Source organism: Ambystoma mexicanum, chromosome 6q, assembly GCF_040938575.1.
Source record: "Ambystoma mexicanum isolate Mex_15411 chromosome 6q, UKY_AmexF1_1, whole genome shotgun sequence".
NCBI lineage: Eukaryota > Metazoa > Chordata > Amphibia > Caudata > Ambystomatidae > Ambystoma > Ambystoma mexicanum.
Window position 1 is genome coordinate 1,093,669,446 of NC_090937.1, and position 15,335 is coordinate 1,093,684,780.

Here is a 15,335-nt window from a genome sequence, read left to right on the forward strand (position 1 = left end):
GAATGCCTCGAGATGTGCTCAAGAGGGCCTGGGGGCGTGAGGGCTGCTAAGCAGGTAGCCATTTTGAATTCGCTCCTGCTGATAGCTGGAGGCGGGGCTCTGATAAAGATGACCCGCTGACGGGGGTGTCAGACAGAGCCAGGAATTCACTGTGATATGATATTAAAAATAGTAGATAGAGAAATTCTGGGGTGGGGGGGCTCGTTTGGAAGTTATCTGAGCAGGTGCAGGAAATGGGTGTGCTCCCTAATCATAGAAAATGAGCATCCTTGACCCAATTCACAAGCAAACAAAGAAAGCGCATCACCCCAATTGTAGACTAATAGCAATGATGGATGATGGGGCAAAACTCTCCACATGTGTCCTATCAAATCTCGCAGCATAGTGGGGCTATTGGGAATAAATGATGTATAATAAAATGCCTTGTTGTATGTCTGTACGCATCTATTTAACTGTTTTTTTTTGGTGTTGGTTTTCTTATTTCTCTGAAATGTACGTGTCATCGTTTAGCTATGCATTTGTGTAGACAGATTGGTAGCATGGCCATGAGGTAAGTTAATTCTTTAAAAAAGCTCCACCTAAATGTATTAAAATGGGTAGGCATGGCTTTGAAGATTGTAACAAAATGATTCTTGTCTTTTTGTGTGCCAAACAAGTGGTAAAGGTTTCATAGGCCACAAGACAGCAACAAACCCAGAGTAAGTACATCCGATGACAGGCATCGTGAGGTCACCATTAAATGCAAATCTTTCAGAAGTGTGATTAAAAGGCAGGCCCACTACTTACGTTTTAACATTTTCACAGCCACCTTCATCACTGGCTGGGAGTGGCTTAAGCCGTACGCCGTTCCTTCAACAACTTTCCCAAAAGCGCCAGAGCCAAGGATTCGACCTGCGGAGAATGTAGCATATTAGGAGGGCTTGTTGCATGGCCAGCATTGCCAGAGCACAGCAGCCATGCCATAGACACGATAACAGACATTGGCCACAAAAACAGATGATAGAACCAGCCGGAGATTGAAAAGATGAAGTAAAGTGAAAAGTACACATGCTGAAGTCATTTAATCGGTTCCATGCGATAATGTCCCTGCAAAGATGTCGCTTGGCAAAAAAGTTGCTATAAAAGGGACGTTTTTTTCAGGGAAATTATCCCATTGAACATGCTGGGGACACCCTTGCAACCCCCAAAACCCTTTTTTTTCCGTGGGGTGCGGGGGACACACCCGCCACCCCTGCTTCCCTTGACCCCATATATATGGTCCCAATATACAATGTTGCTGCTGACTTTTCCCAGCCACCATATATATGGGGATAATATAACCGGATACCATTTAATCATGTTAATGTTTGTCCTGGGGAATTTCGGCAAAGAATTGGGTGGGCAGCACAAAGCAATTTGAAAGATGTAGGTGAACACAAGACAAAGTCAAAATGTCTCTTCTGGGGATAAAAAGCCCATTTAGATTTAGAGAACTAATAGAGTCCTTTAAAAGAAATAAAAGATATGAAAACAATGCAATGTTGTTGTTTTTTTTAAAAGGGAAAATAAGAGAAAATGTTTGTGCCCCACTGGCCTTGTAGTTATTGCTTCTTTCTGTAACACAGAGCTGCCCAGCTGGAAAATCAAGGCACTCTCTCACGGGCCACCTAGCTTTCTCCCACTTTTCAGGCCACCACTTACCGAGCACTAGTCCATCGCGAGGAAACTCCCATCTGGAATCGTAGGGTAATTGCATCGGATCCACATAGATGTACTCATGACCGTCTGGGCTGATGGACTCAATGACCCGCCACCTGATCTCATACCTGGGCTTCTGCAGAAACAATGTGTACAACATGTGACTCTGTGCCCCCTGGCCTGCAGACTGGATTTATCAATGCCATTCTTGGCCTGCTATCTCAAGCTCTAAAGATAGACTAGACCACCAGACCGCCATTTAGTTTCATACTAGGGTTTTACTAGGACATTTTTTAAACACAATCAACCAAATGGGAGTGGAATACATATTACTATTATTAGAGTTCGATAAAGACAATGTTGACCCTTGTTGACAGAGTGGACAGTCTGCTTGTGAGACTCTCCAGTCTTTGACTACCCTCCATTTGGATGTCTGTGATTTCAACGAATCCATTTCACCCAAAGGTGAAATATTTGCATTTTTTTTCTTCAAATTCTTTTTTAATTATGCGGGGGAGACCCTCCGCCCACCCTCTTCTCCCCTCCTTATCCTATCCTATTACCCCACCCCCATCTATATTTTAAAATGTACCTACTTACCTAACCAATTCGAAGAACATTTATTTTGAAGATTTCCGAGTAGGTGAAATCTGATTCAGTGAAATCTATGGCTACCCTCCATTCGCCTAAGGATGGAGCTGGCACAAATACCTATTCAGGTGGGCATCCGAACGCAGTCTGTGCACACTGCCAGGAATGTGTCACCATTGCGTGTTTGAACGTAGCACTCACTTTATTTCTTCATCAATGGAAGATAAATTGAACTTTACAAATGCATCAGAGTAATAAATCAGTGATTTAAAAAAATAAAATAGATAATAATGCCACAAAGTTCTCTCTTAAGGTTTAGTGGCACGTGGTTTTTCAGGGGTAGAACAGTCACCAAAAGGGTCTTTAAGGGAACTAAAATTGTGATATAAAGTCATATGTTCACAGTATCATGTGATTTGAGTACTGCATTCAAATATTTGAGTATGTATATTTATATCATTTCAATCCTTTTTGAAATCAAGGTATTCAGGGGAAGGTGGATGTGCTATGTATTATTGAGTATTACAGTGACCTCTTATGTCCTTTAATAAAGAAGGCACTTCTTTCTGAGGAGGAGCGCCTGATACCTTTTTTGAAATATTTGCAAGGAACTTGGGGTTGGTCACCCTAAATTACCTGGGGGCAACCAGACGTGGACTCCCTGCTCACTGTGCTCAGAGAGGCACAGCTTCACCTCACTGATGAGGCCCAACAAGGCTGAAACACGTGTATAGGGTTGCTGTTGGTACTCTTGTTGAGAGAGGAATTGCCATAGCATTTTGGTGCTGGACTGCCCATGTGGGCAGGACAAAGACTGATATGCAAATGGATAATTCCCATCTGTGAAAGGTACAGTGAGCAAAAAGTGTATGCTGCAAACTTCCATCTCAGAACAGGTTATCATGCCATGTTCTTTCTGGAGAGGAGCGCCTGCTACCTTTTTTGAAAGAAGGCACTTCTGACAAAGAACATGTGAGAACTATCCACCACGAACTTGCGACCCATGCTTTCATCACAGACACGCATCTACATTCCAAGGCGCCAGTACTGCTTAAGTGGAACACAGGCTCCCTTTCCAGAGGAGAGGGAGATTGGTTGGGATCCACAAGGATCAGATCCTTCACTCTGTGTTTCCCCATGGGATCAACATACATGTGGAATGGCTTTGGTAATCGGCTCCTAGGAAACAGAGATCCAAACCACAAACCCACAGCCCAACAATGCCTGTAAATATGGTTTCGAAATACAAAAGTTTCGACAACAAAGCATCGAGAAAAAAAATTCGAATGCATTTCTTTTTTTTTCTTTTTTTTATTATGGGGGGTCCCCCCTAATCCCGTTTTTTTAAAAAAAAAACACTTATTTTACTATACGAAACGAAACTAAACCCTTTAACATTAAAAAAATGCATTCAAATGATTTTTTTTGAAACTTTGTATTCGAATGTTTTGTGTTTAGGAAATTTTTTCCCGAAATTATAACTGGATAAGATAAATATGACACAGGCAATGGTGGAGAACGGAACCCTGGGTTCATCTGCCTTTGCTGACGCCGCATCACTGAACGGGCTTGCCTACCGCTCAGCGACTGTGCTCTCCCCTTCATGACTACTCGCTCATTCAGTTTCGGTGCATGTTAAGTGCTTACCTGCTTCCATATGATGACCAGAACGATGAGCGAGATGATGACAATCACAAGCAGCACCAGAACTGCGGCCGCCACTGTGAGTTCAGAATGTAATGCTGGCGGGGAACAAGAAGGAACAATGAGTAATATAGCTGTGTCCTGCTGCTGTGTACTCTGCAGGATCAACATGAGCAACTTTCTAGAAGTGAAAGGATGTACAGTGCTCTCTTGTTCTTCTACTGACTTCATGATTTCAGAATTCTAGGAGCGACATGTATGTTGGAACCAAATAGTGTTATTCCCATGGCATTTGGGCATTGCAGGACTTCCACTATGGGTGCCAATCTGCACGTATGTGACGTACCTATACCAGGAGAAAGGGCAAATGGAGACTGGGATATTGGCTAGTAGAGAACATAGAGTAAGTCCTGGCTCCTAATGATCGCTGCCAGGCCCCTCAAAAACCCAAGAAAGGGCTTGGCTGTATTTCTTTCCCCAAACTATTTTTTTTCACAATGGTGTTCTTATTTACACAATAATGACATGACTGAGATTCAACAGCAATACCCTGCCCTTTCAAGAGCTCAGAGGAGCAGTTATGGCCATCCACCCCGAATAAAGCAGTGAGAGCCGCAGTACAATATGGCCCCTTTCAGCCCCCAAATGTCGAGGTTATCTCTGCGGTACTAATCACATTTTAGGGTTTGTGGCTTTTTTTAGGCAAATGGGATGCGCACATATTGCTTGTGTCCATTTCCTTAAAATGTACGAGCTACAATAGCAGCCAAGTAAAACAGTAAAAGATCCCTTGTCTATTTCCATACAGAGGGCGTGCAAGGAGACAGCCTAGGAGTACGAGGCAGCAAAGGTAAGTTGGGGGTGTTGCGGGATGCAGGACTCTGGAGGGGGCTCAGTTCCCAGGAACAAGGGCAGAGGGAGAGTTGACATCGGGGAGTAGTTGCTCGCACACAAAAAGAGAGAACTGGGGGAGGGGCACCACAGGCCAGGAGAGAATGCAGGCAGTGACCAAGGATTCAGACCCACATTCCTAGACTCAAGTTTGGTCTGCACCTCTCCCCCGCGTGCAAAGGGTGAAAGTTCAGGTTAAAGGGAAACAAATAATATTGGAAGCCATGTTTTTTGATTGGTGAATGAGGAGAGTGCTGTGATCCATCAAGCCCTTGCAAAGTTCGAAGAAAATGATATAGCCGTGTGAACTTTAGGGAGAAGGTAACAGTCACAGAAAAGATGAAGCACACTTTCTGCAAGGTATATCTTAGTTCAATGGATGGGATTCTTTACAAAGGGCTTGAATGAAACCAACGTTTAAACCTTTAAAATACATGATTTGATTCACCTTCCCAATTCTGGCATTCTGCTCTACGATCCGTGTAAAGGTGGGGACACATTGTTATAAAAAAATTAAAAGCAGCAAGTGTTTGCCACTTAGGTCAACTTAAGCGTCTTTGGAAAGAAACCCGATCTAGTCCCGATCTCAATTTTCAGTCCATGTTCAGGGAAAGGTGGGGGGTTTTCTGGATTACCCAGAAGAGATCACATAGTTTTTGCACATTAGAGATACCTGAATCCTTCCGAGGCCTACCAATCTACGCAAGAACAAGGAGTGTGTGTTTTCGCAATGATCCCTGATTGAACCTTTTCGGAATTCCATAAAATGCAGGAACAGTGGTTACTTCGATGCGGTGTGAAGAAAATGTAGCGACAATGAATTGAATGCTTTGAATCTGTGCACCTGCCAGAGTAGTTTTTTTTCTTGGTGATTGGGTGACGGGAGAATGTGAAAACTGGGGAATTCCTTTGACTGTTTGCACTCACCTTGCGCCACTAATTTCATTTCCCGAGAAGAAAATCCAAGTTCGTTCCTCGCAACACATCGAATCGCCAGCGTCTCTTCCAATTTTGGAAAGGTCACCTGACTCTCTACGACATTCTCGTCATCCAGGTAAGTGTGTGTGGTGATGTCAGAGCCATTGGCATTCAAAGGGGACCAGTCGGAACTAGAATTGCACCTGGCAAATAAAGTTAAACACTGTTACAAATACAATCACAAAGAGCCTCACGGGCAATGGTCTTCCTTAAGCTGTTTCCAGCTGGCCACAAAATGTCTAACTTGAGAACCTCTGCTGTTTTGAAAAGTGTTTTCTTACTTTTTGATATCCCTGCAAACGAGCCACTCCACAACAGGTGCCGGGTTCCCTTTAGTCAAACACTCCACGGTCTGCCTACCAGAAGAACCGTGGTGCTCATCCGCCAGATCCAAAATGGCTGCCTTGACTGCAAGTAAACACACAAAAGAACAAAGATGTTCTTATTTTGTAAGGACTATAGAATGACTGTATTGGAAAGAGGGCAACAACCTTCTGATTGGTGAAGTAGCATTGTCTCTGAGGGATAAGTGGGTTATAGCAATGCTGCTTTACTGTGTTCTTGTTAACTAGAAGATATAGAATGTCTATGGGAGCTCAGGGGTTGTGCCTATTGACTTAGGAACAAGAAAATAACATTCTGCTTCATATTTTTTCCTAGCATTGGGACTTTTCAGTTGAAAACCTACATATTTTTTTACTGGAAGTAGTGCATGAGGCCTTCAACTAGGAATGTTTACAGCGGCCAGATAATGCTAAGAGACGAGTGGCATTAGAGATGTTGTAGGTGCACCTGTAAAACATCTTTACATATTTCATGAATATCCCCCTTAATTTGGAAACTATTCAATCAATGTTCTTACCTTTAATTTGCAATGAAAATGTGTAGTTTTTAACGTCCCCATCATTCTGCGCGATAATGGTGTAGTATCCGCTGTCTTCTTCTTTGGCACGAATCAGTTTCAATATGCATTGATAGCTGCAGAGGATTATATATGATTCAGTAGGTTTATTAAGCATAGGGCACAGCATAATCTTTATTCTTCATAACAATGAGAGAGAAAGAAAATAGCATAACTATGTACGTAAACTCATTAGGCATAAAAACACATTGGCAGTAACCCAATTACAGACCATCTGTGTAGGAACCACTAAGGTTTATTAAGCAAAATCTATGGCAAGCCCAAAGGGAACGCCTCTAAATTTCTGTAGGTAACCAATGCGTTGCAGGTATGTTCTAAACTTCATCTCAAGAGCATGATTGGGTGGTTTCTCAGGGTGGATCGTTGACATAACAAATGTGTTGCTGGATGGGTACGTTGGAGTTGTATTCAAGTGCTGGTAGATATCTCCAGGGAGATGTGTGTTCAAGTGATCATGCTCAAAAACTAGAATCCATACAATCAGGATAGGATTCGGCTCCTGGCAAGGGCTTTTGCAAATATGCCTTTCTTTCTTCCTGTAAGGCAGGACATCGGAAACCTGACCTCTGCTTTCAGACACGAAGGTCAAGATCAATTTTCCTTTGATCCTTACACCTTGAGATCAGAGCACGTGCTGGAAATGTAAGGCTCTCGGTTGCACACAGTCAGCCAATGGCCTACAAAGAAATCATCTCCCCACCCCGTTTATTGGTCCGTTTGTATGCGCCACCTCGCTATTGGTCGATTTATATCAGTCACCGTAATAACTCACTATGCGTATGTAGTGGAAAAACTAAAATATCTACATTTCAGGGAAAAGCATATGACGTGATTCCAACTGAACCAAATATGTGACTATCATTACAGGTTTGGCATAGAGAGTAGAAGGCATTTTTCTTTATTAATAAACCCCAAAACTCTCAATATTACAAGGTTTTTCACAAATGGCATATATTATGGGGCAATGACAAATCGAATAAATGTGGAGATGCCCGACTCTGTCGGCAGAAGAGTGAAATATCTCAGTTATTTCCTCCTTTATTGTTATTCTTGATCTCGCAGATGACTAACCGCGCTGTTTTCATCAATTCTTGGCAAAACTAAGGGATGTTTGGCAATTACCGAAGTAGAGAGTTCAAGCGTACTATGATTGGCAGGGAGATCAAGACACAGCATCAGTCGCAGACCATCTGTGAATCATGCCCTCATATGGCAGCGTGGCCAGGACATACAGACGCCGCAAAGAAGTCATTTCAGATGACAAAACACAAAGGAGAATTTACTCCTGTCAACTCTGTCGAGGCAGACACACTCGTAGCTGCATTTGCTTTGAGGCACGTCATAGATGAGAGTGAATGCTGTGCCAGAGACGGAGGAGGAGACCAAAGCCATCACTTGTGGTTGCTTTTGGATATTTGCTACTGGATAGAAGAACCCTGGTTTAAAAGGTTTGTACTGCTACGCGCTGACTTTGCCCGGAATTTGTCCGGCAAAAATACACTTTGCATGGTTCCATGAATCAAGGTTTGTGTCGGCAGTACAAAGTCACATCTCAGCAGTGCAAATTCACTTTGAACAAGGCAAATATTCCATCAATCGGACCCTTAATCTTTCTACACCTTCCCCTTTTCCCTTCCTCTGGTGCCTTTTTCTATTCTATTACAGATTAAGGCTTCGACTATTTGGTTCTGCCACAACACGCACTCTTTGGACAAGCTTCTGTGCTCTTCGACACCAATGGTGGTGACTGGGCATGGTATACAAAAACTCTCAACATAACATGACGTGACATAACCAGCAGTCGTGCACCATCTTTCAAACAGCCACAGCGCGCCGGCATACCTGGCTTCTTGCGTCTGGATTTTGCTGGTGAGCATCTCAGTGAAATTCTCGATCAGAGTCACGTTGTCCTTCAGCCAGGTGATTTTAGGCGGAGGGTAGGCCTGCACATCCACAACAAAGCTTTTCACTTGATGAAGATTTGCCGACTCCACTAATTCGAACTTGGGCTCCAAGTGAATGAATCCTTTATCTACAAAAAAACAACTTTATTTGTTTAATTTATTTATTGTTTTTATGAAGCACCCAGACCCAGGGGTATCACAGCGATTGGTACAGTGGTGGAAAAGCAGAGGATACATTAAATGAGTCATATTTGTCAAAGTTTTTACAAGTTTTTTGAAGGAATGATATGATATGATATGATAGTTTACGTATAAAGCACCTATGCACAATGTGTTTCAAAGTGCTTCAAGGCAAGGGAGGGAACAAGGGAAAATACAACCACATTCTTACAGGCCATGAACAGTAAGGATGTGAAATTAACTATCGTACTCGGCCTGATGACATTTCAGATAGTGCAAGAGCTAAGACATAGATAAGGAAGTAGAGTAGGAGTGTTCATTTCTGATGTTTGCTGGCAGAGAGTTCCAGAGGGAGGGTGCAGTGACACAAAGACGAACACCTGCTGCTCTCTTGTTCTTGTATCGATGGGTGAGCAGTGAGATACTGGTGCTGGATCTTATCGGGCGCACTGGGTGTTTCTGGGCAATGCTGTTGTTACGGTAGAGGACCGCCTCTTTGTAGATGCAGCAGTGAGCAATACTTAGAGTTTTGAAGTCAATGTGAGTTTTGCTGGGTAGTCAGTGGGCCTCCCGGCTATGAGCTGTAATGTGGTTGGATCGTCTTAGACCCAGGGCCGCGCAACCATCTTCGCTACTTATTAAGGGGAGAGGAAAGAATGGATGGGCATGAGGCAATCCCTGAGCCCACGAAGAAATGCAAGGAGGTGACAAAAAAGGAGCGCCCGGGCCAAGGGGGAGTTTGTAGTAGCCAGTTTCACAAAGTTTAGAAAGTAATGGCTATGCCAAAGAAAAAAGCCAGCCGCAGGGCATCATTGTGCTACGGATGGATGTTATGGGTTATGCTGTTATAATATGTTATGTGCTATGCTGTATGTTGGTACCATACTACATGTTAGTGGTGTTTTGAACAATGCTTCACACCACCAATTGGCTGCCACAGTCATCTAGATCTTTGATGTCGGGTCAGAAGCAATTTGATGTGCTTAGACTGCAGCTCGTGAACATTAAAGCGCTAGCCTACACTGCCTGGCAAATATTCATTTATGTATTTATTGTTTGCTTGTTAAGCTCTTACACAGCAAGTAAAATACAGTTTCAAAGCGCCCACAGGGCGAGGGGAGGGACCAAGGGAGTTAATACATCACAAAACACGATAATTAACGAGAGCGGTGGAGGGAAAAGGAAGGCAGGACGAAGCTACTATGCCTTGTGAGTGTCCTTTTGACACAGGGCTTGGATGCCTGCCATTAGACTACCATCTGCTGAAGAGGTATGAAAAGCAGTGGTGGTGAGACCACTGTGTGCCGCTGGGGCTGAAAGTTAAGCATGTGATTCCAGGGCAAGAAAAATGTAGGTTTATTCTTTGGGAACCTAAACAACATCCAGTTTTTGTCCACAGGTTATGTCCACATTTAAAAATAAAAGCAGCCACGATTAAAGCAAAACTTGAGTTCAAGTTCTCACTCATCAGGTGCCCATACTTAGAACACACAAAGGGCCTGTTTAGGGACCAGCACTTGGAATAAGCATGTACCATGAACTGCAATGTCGATTTTCTTCACTTTGTCGGAGTCCTGCGTTGCGTGTCTGACAGCACACTCGTACTCGCCGGAGTCCTTCACCGTGGCATTGAGAATGGTCAAGGTGCAAGTCAACTTCAAAGAGGGCGACTTGGATTCCACCATCTTGATGACGCCTCTTTCTTTCTGCATTAATGAGAGAAAAGCACATTTACAATTCTAGTGCAAGGGAAAGTTTACAAACTCAAATATGCCCAATGTGTATTGACTCTTCTCCTGTGTGAAAAGAAAATAATAAAATAATCACACCCTTGAATGCCTGATCTGCATGATTTCTGTCTTCTTAGGTCTGAATTCACAAGTGAGTCAAGTCGCAAAGACATGGTACTCTATGTTACACTGATTTGTCCACTGGAGGCCCTCCATTGCCGGTGTTGTGCCAAATACACATAAGGAAATGGCCCAGTTTGGGTGCGGGGCCTTTTGACCTTTAAAACTGAAAAGGACCACCACACCTTTACAGGCTCTTTGTGACTCAGGCAAAGAAACCTTAACAGTGCTTAATAGTTTTTCTTAAGCAGCCTTTCAGCATTTCAGCTCCCTAGTTATATCTCTTTCTTTATTCTACTGTGCAGAGGCCAATACATGTGTTTCCTTATAATCTACATCCACTAACACCCTCCGTCTATTGCTTTTGAAGCCTTACGGTGTGGTGTGCTGGTGGTATGCACATATTTCTGAAGGGGTGCACTAATGTTCACAAACGAAAGGCTGTGTCAAAGAAAGACCTCCCCAAAAGGAGTTCACTAATCACATAATATGCTTTACCCTATTTTAAGCTGTTTAGTGTAGAGGGTTTGACTACGGTTGGAGATTAATGAAGTACAAGGTGGGGCTCATGTAATGCTACCTTAACGATGCAACCCAGGAAATCGCCCCTGGAATTTACACACCTGCCTCCTCAACCGAAGTCCTTCTTCCCATTGCGTGAATATATTATATGATAAGATATGTGCTCCTGGAAGCCAAAACTGCACCAACTGAAATTGCTTCTGCCCTAAAAAACATATTTATCATTTTTCACTGCCCTTTTTGCATTTGAAAACCTTAAACTACACCAGATCGATGCATTTATAAGATTAGCACATGCAGGTGGGTATTTCCAGCTGTAGGTATTCTGGGATTTTCTAAGCTGTAGGCAAGGGCCCCTGCACCAAAACATAATGTTGACATGGGCCCGCTAACCGAGCCTGCAGTGGGTTGGGCTGCTCTGCATGGCAATAGGCCAGTGTAGAGTTCCTTAAAAAGACAGCAGGCGGAATGCCACGTTCATTTCCAAAGCCTTTGTGGCTTTTCAGTCCCCGTCAAGTTGACAACAGTAACAGATCCCCCAATCCTCTGATGCAGGTGCGGTTTGGCAATGAGCACCTGTACAACAGGTTTCTGTTCAGATGCAAAGTTATTTTGCGCCGAAACCTTCAAGGATTTCTTTCAAGAACTCGGTAAGAAGTTTAAACCTGTGTGTGAGGCGCAATGCGGTTGTAAAATGAACTCTGCTGATCTTGGAAAAGCAGGCAATTCTAAGAGATGGTTAGATGGGTGGGAACGTAGAGCATAAGTAAAGAAAATAGAAGAGGGACTATGGGAAAAGAAACAGGAAGTGCAGATGTACAGTGAGCATGGCGGTGTGGCGAGGATTTAAAGACAGCCCTCCTGAAATGGCTGATCTTTGCATTTACCAAGCAAGCAGTAAACAGGAATTGGCCTGAAATAAGCAGCCTTCGATGCTTGTATTTCATAGGGCAAGTGCGGGTGGGGGGAGCGGACGGACTGCAAGGGCAATGCCACATGGTAGTTCACTTGCTACCATTTTGAAGGTGCTGTATTTGAGTGTGAATATGGGTGGTGAGACGGGAAAAGAACATTCCTTCTTAGAGCGGTTGAGTTGGTTCGTCCTGTTAACATAGACTGCTATTTAAAAGGCTGCATTTTTTCGTGCACTTTTTGGTCAACATGAATTCGACCCGTTTTTTATTCTTTTAAATGAGGGGTCTTCCCAGGGCCCTAAACCAAGCCACCCCTCACCCCACAACTCTCTTACCCCTACATACAAATACACACATTTGTAAATGGTGGATTTAAACCAAAAGTGAACAAACAACATCGAAACGTTTAAATAGCAGTCTATGAAAACAAGCATTACGGATTGTGTTGTCATACAGAGACTATAATGAATTATAACTCTGCTGTGCACACTGCATGCCACAGAGTACATCCACCGTAGGCCTGCACTGTTCACAGTAACCGACCTCATTGCCCACTCTTTTATTGAATATTAAGCTTCTTAAGCCTTTGGGCTACTGCACTTTCACAGAGCCGTGGCACTTTAGTTGCAAAGATAGCTCAGCAAGGTAAAGGCTTGCTGAAGCGTTCTGTGTAGAACCCGTAGCTGGACCGACTCAGCTCTTTATTCTTCTGAGGTTGATATACTGAGTGCTGTGAAATGATATTGTTGTGTGCGTGTAAACGTTTGTTATAAACTGTAACACTATAAATAAATGAAAATAAAACCAGAAATGATGACAGTGCTTAGAAGTGAGAGGAATCTGGCAGGAAGCACTATATAACATGTGTGGTTTGGAGAGGCAGCTTTATTAACATTTTCAATATGGGGACCTGGATGTCCTTCTTTACGCGAACCAATGAATCAGATTAAGGTTTGTGACAACAAAGACAAGAGAGTCTCTAAAAAACAAACTACATTTTATCTTCACCTGGACCGCCCTTGCCACTCCTCTTCCCCCGGATTCCTATGCAGGCGTTGAGGCAAACAATGGGTGACAAAACATTTTTTTAAAAACGTGATGGGAATCCTGAAATACTATGAAGCAGGGCACAGGGTATCTCACGCCATCTTTCTAGTCACTGTGCCCGAGATGCTGCCTTGTCGCTGATGTGGTTTGAACACGCACACTCATACGCACACAAATATTTGCCTTAGCAAATATACTGTACCGTAAAATCACCTTGAGCAAACAGGCCAGAGCCCTGTATTCTCGTGAGCTGAGCAGGATGTGTATGTTTGCTGTTGTCTGGATAAACACGTATCCTGGCACCTTTCCAAGATGGACGCCAAAGTGCCACGGAACTGGGTTGAACAACAGAGGCACAAGCTTGCCACCTGCTGTTCACTCCGGTTATTGCTATCACTGAAACTGTAAATATTCAATGGAGAACTGTTGCATAAGTAGCCCATAAACTTCACGAATCCTGTGTTCAGCCGCCCCAATGCAGCAGAAGAAACGCAGAAATACCTCGCTGGCTTCCCAACTCTGCATGGCATCAGTGTGGCTTTCATCCCTGCCTCAGGGTCCCCAAATAATAACGTGGGCCCTTTGTAGTCTCTCTCCACATCTGACAGATATGAGGCTCAGTGGCTGAGCCCCAGACCCTTCTCTGCCGTTCTGGCGTAATGCAAGCCTCCATTTTGCCATTCAGCCATTGTCCAATGCTGAAGCGTCACTGCTAAATCCCTGGGCTCAACTGTGACAGAAATGACAGTGGAAGAGCGTAAGTATTTCCATGTGTCGCCTTCACGTGTTTCCAAGAAAATCTTCATTTTTTAGGCACTTCCTTCCTCTATAGTTGAGTTCAGGCAGGTAATGCTACAGAACCTTAAGTAAAGCTGGAGTTGTGAATGAGCTGTCGCCACGACAGCCAAAATGTCGTTACAAACTTGCATGGAAGCGATTTCTCCTGTCACATGTCCTCTTTGAATGGCCAGATGTTTTGTCGGGTGTCATGCATGCTTCAGTGTGCTTACTTCATGCCCATCACCTTTATCACCCCACATACTTTCAGTGTACACACCTAAAACACTATTTTTGCAGTTCCCGTCCTTCAATTGCCATGATCTTTTTTACGAAACGGAGACAGCAGGGAAGATAGAGAAATGTGGAGACAATCTCATGTTGAAGGTTGTATCTTAGATCTCTTTTCTAGTTGCAGTAGCCTAGTGACAAGAAGGCGGGAAGGTCTGAAGGTCGCCAGTCAGATTCACACTCCACATGGTCAGTGGCGTACCGAGTGGTGGGGTGGCAGCTTGCCCACCCCATGTCCACTTGGCTCTTTCATTAGCTGGACCGGGACATTTGAGCTGGCGGCTGGGCACAATTATTCATTGTCCTCCTGGCAGCAGGACACCTTTCCCGCTCAGCACCCTCATTATCAACGAGGGTGCAAACGGGAGGGGTTTCCCTGTGACAGTCTCCCCGCACGGGTCACTCGGCGGCTCCGCTGGTTGGTGGCAACCTTTGCCTGATTGTACTGGGAAACAACCTGCTGTACGCCAGGGCTTCCATACCAGGAACCACTCTGCAAGCTCAGTCATGAGGCCACCTTCTAGACACTGGGCTATGGTTGCCGCCATACTGTACACGCACGTGACTGCTGCTTGCCTCGGACATCGATGTCTACCGTCACCCACGCAAAATAAAACCTGTTGGCGGATGGTATCTGAGATTCAAACCCAATGCCAGACCTGACGGAAAGCCCAGCTAGGAGCCCATGAAAGTTGACTATGGCAGCCCCAGAGTAATTGAATGGCCTCCAAAGGCTTGGAACAGTGCCACCCTGTGACTAGGCGATGAGTTACTTTGGCAGCTCCCAGTTTCCTAATGAACCCATGGGTTGCCATGCTTACCTCATGGAATCTGGGGACATGTCTTGAAGCAGAGAGGGCGCGCTTACCCAAAGAGGAATGGTGGCGTATTGTCCCTGCACTCCTCCAGGAAGTGATAGGCTGGTGAAGCTTTTCCTGGTAGATCCAGATGCCAGACATCGACCAAGGGACCAGTGGAGTAAGATCCTTCAAACTTGAGCTATTCGGCCAACATTTGACTTTGGAGCACATCCCAATAAATCGGTTGCAACCCAAGAGCACTCTTACACACCTTCTGAACCCCAAAACCTTACTCACACATTGCATCTTCAACTTATTTTCCATTTACAAGCAATGAAGTGTATGGT

The 15,335-nt window shown here is 44.2% G+C and overlaps 1 protein-coding gene across 2 annotated transcripts in view; it reads right to left on the reverse strand.

Annotated features, from left to right (window-relative positions):
- PDGFRA (platelet derived growth factor receptor alpha) overlaps window positions 1-15,335 on the reverse strand; it is a 72,787-nt gene that overhangs the window by 24,052 nt on the left and 33,400 nt on the right. For both annotated transcript variants that reach the window (XM_069631648.1, XM_069631649.1), the window contains exons 6-13: window positions 10,322-10,493; window positions 8,546-8,735; window positions 6,644-6,759; window positions 6,063-6,189; window positions 5,731-5,924; window positions 3,916-4,010; window positions 1,681-1,813; window positions 787-891 (exon numbers count right to left, since the gene is read on the reverse strand). In XM_069631648.1, the coding sequence (XP_069487749.1) occupies window positions 787-891; window positions 1,681-1,813; window positions 3,916-4,010; window positions 5,731-5,924; window positions 6,063-6,189; window positions 6,644-6,759; window positions 8,546-8,735; window positions 10,322-10,493 (1,132 nt within the window). The remainder of the gene's footprint in view (window positions 1-786; window positions 892-1,680; window positions 1,814-3,915; window positions 4,011-5,730; window positions 5,925-6,062; window positions 6,190-6,643; window positions 6,760-8,545; window positions 8,736-10,321; window positions 10,494-15,335) is intronic.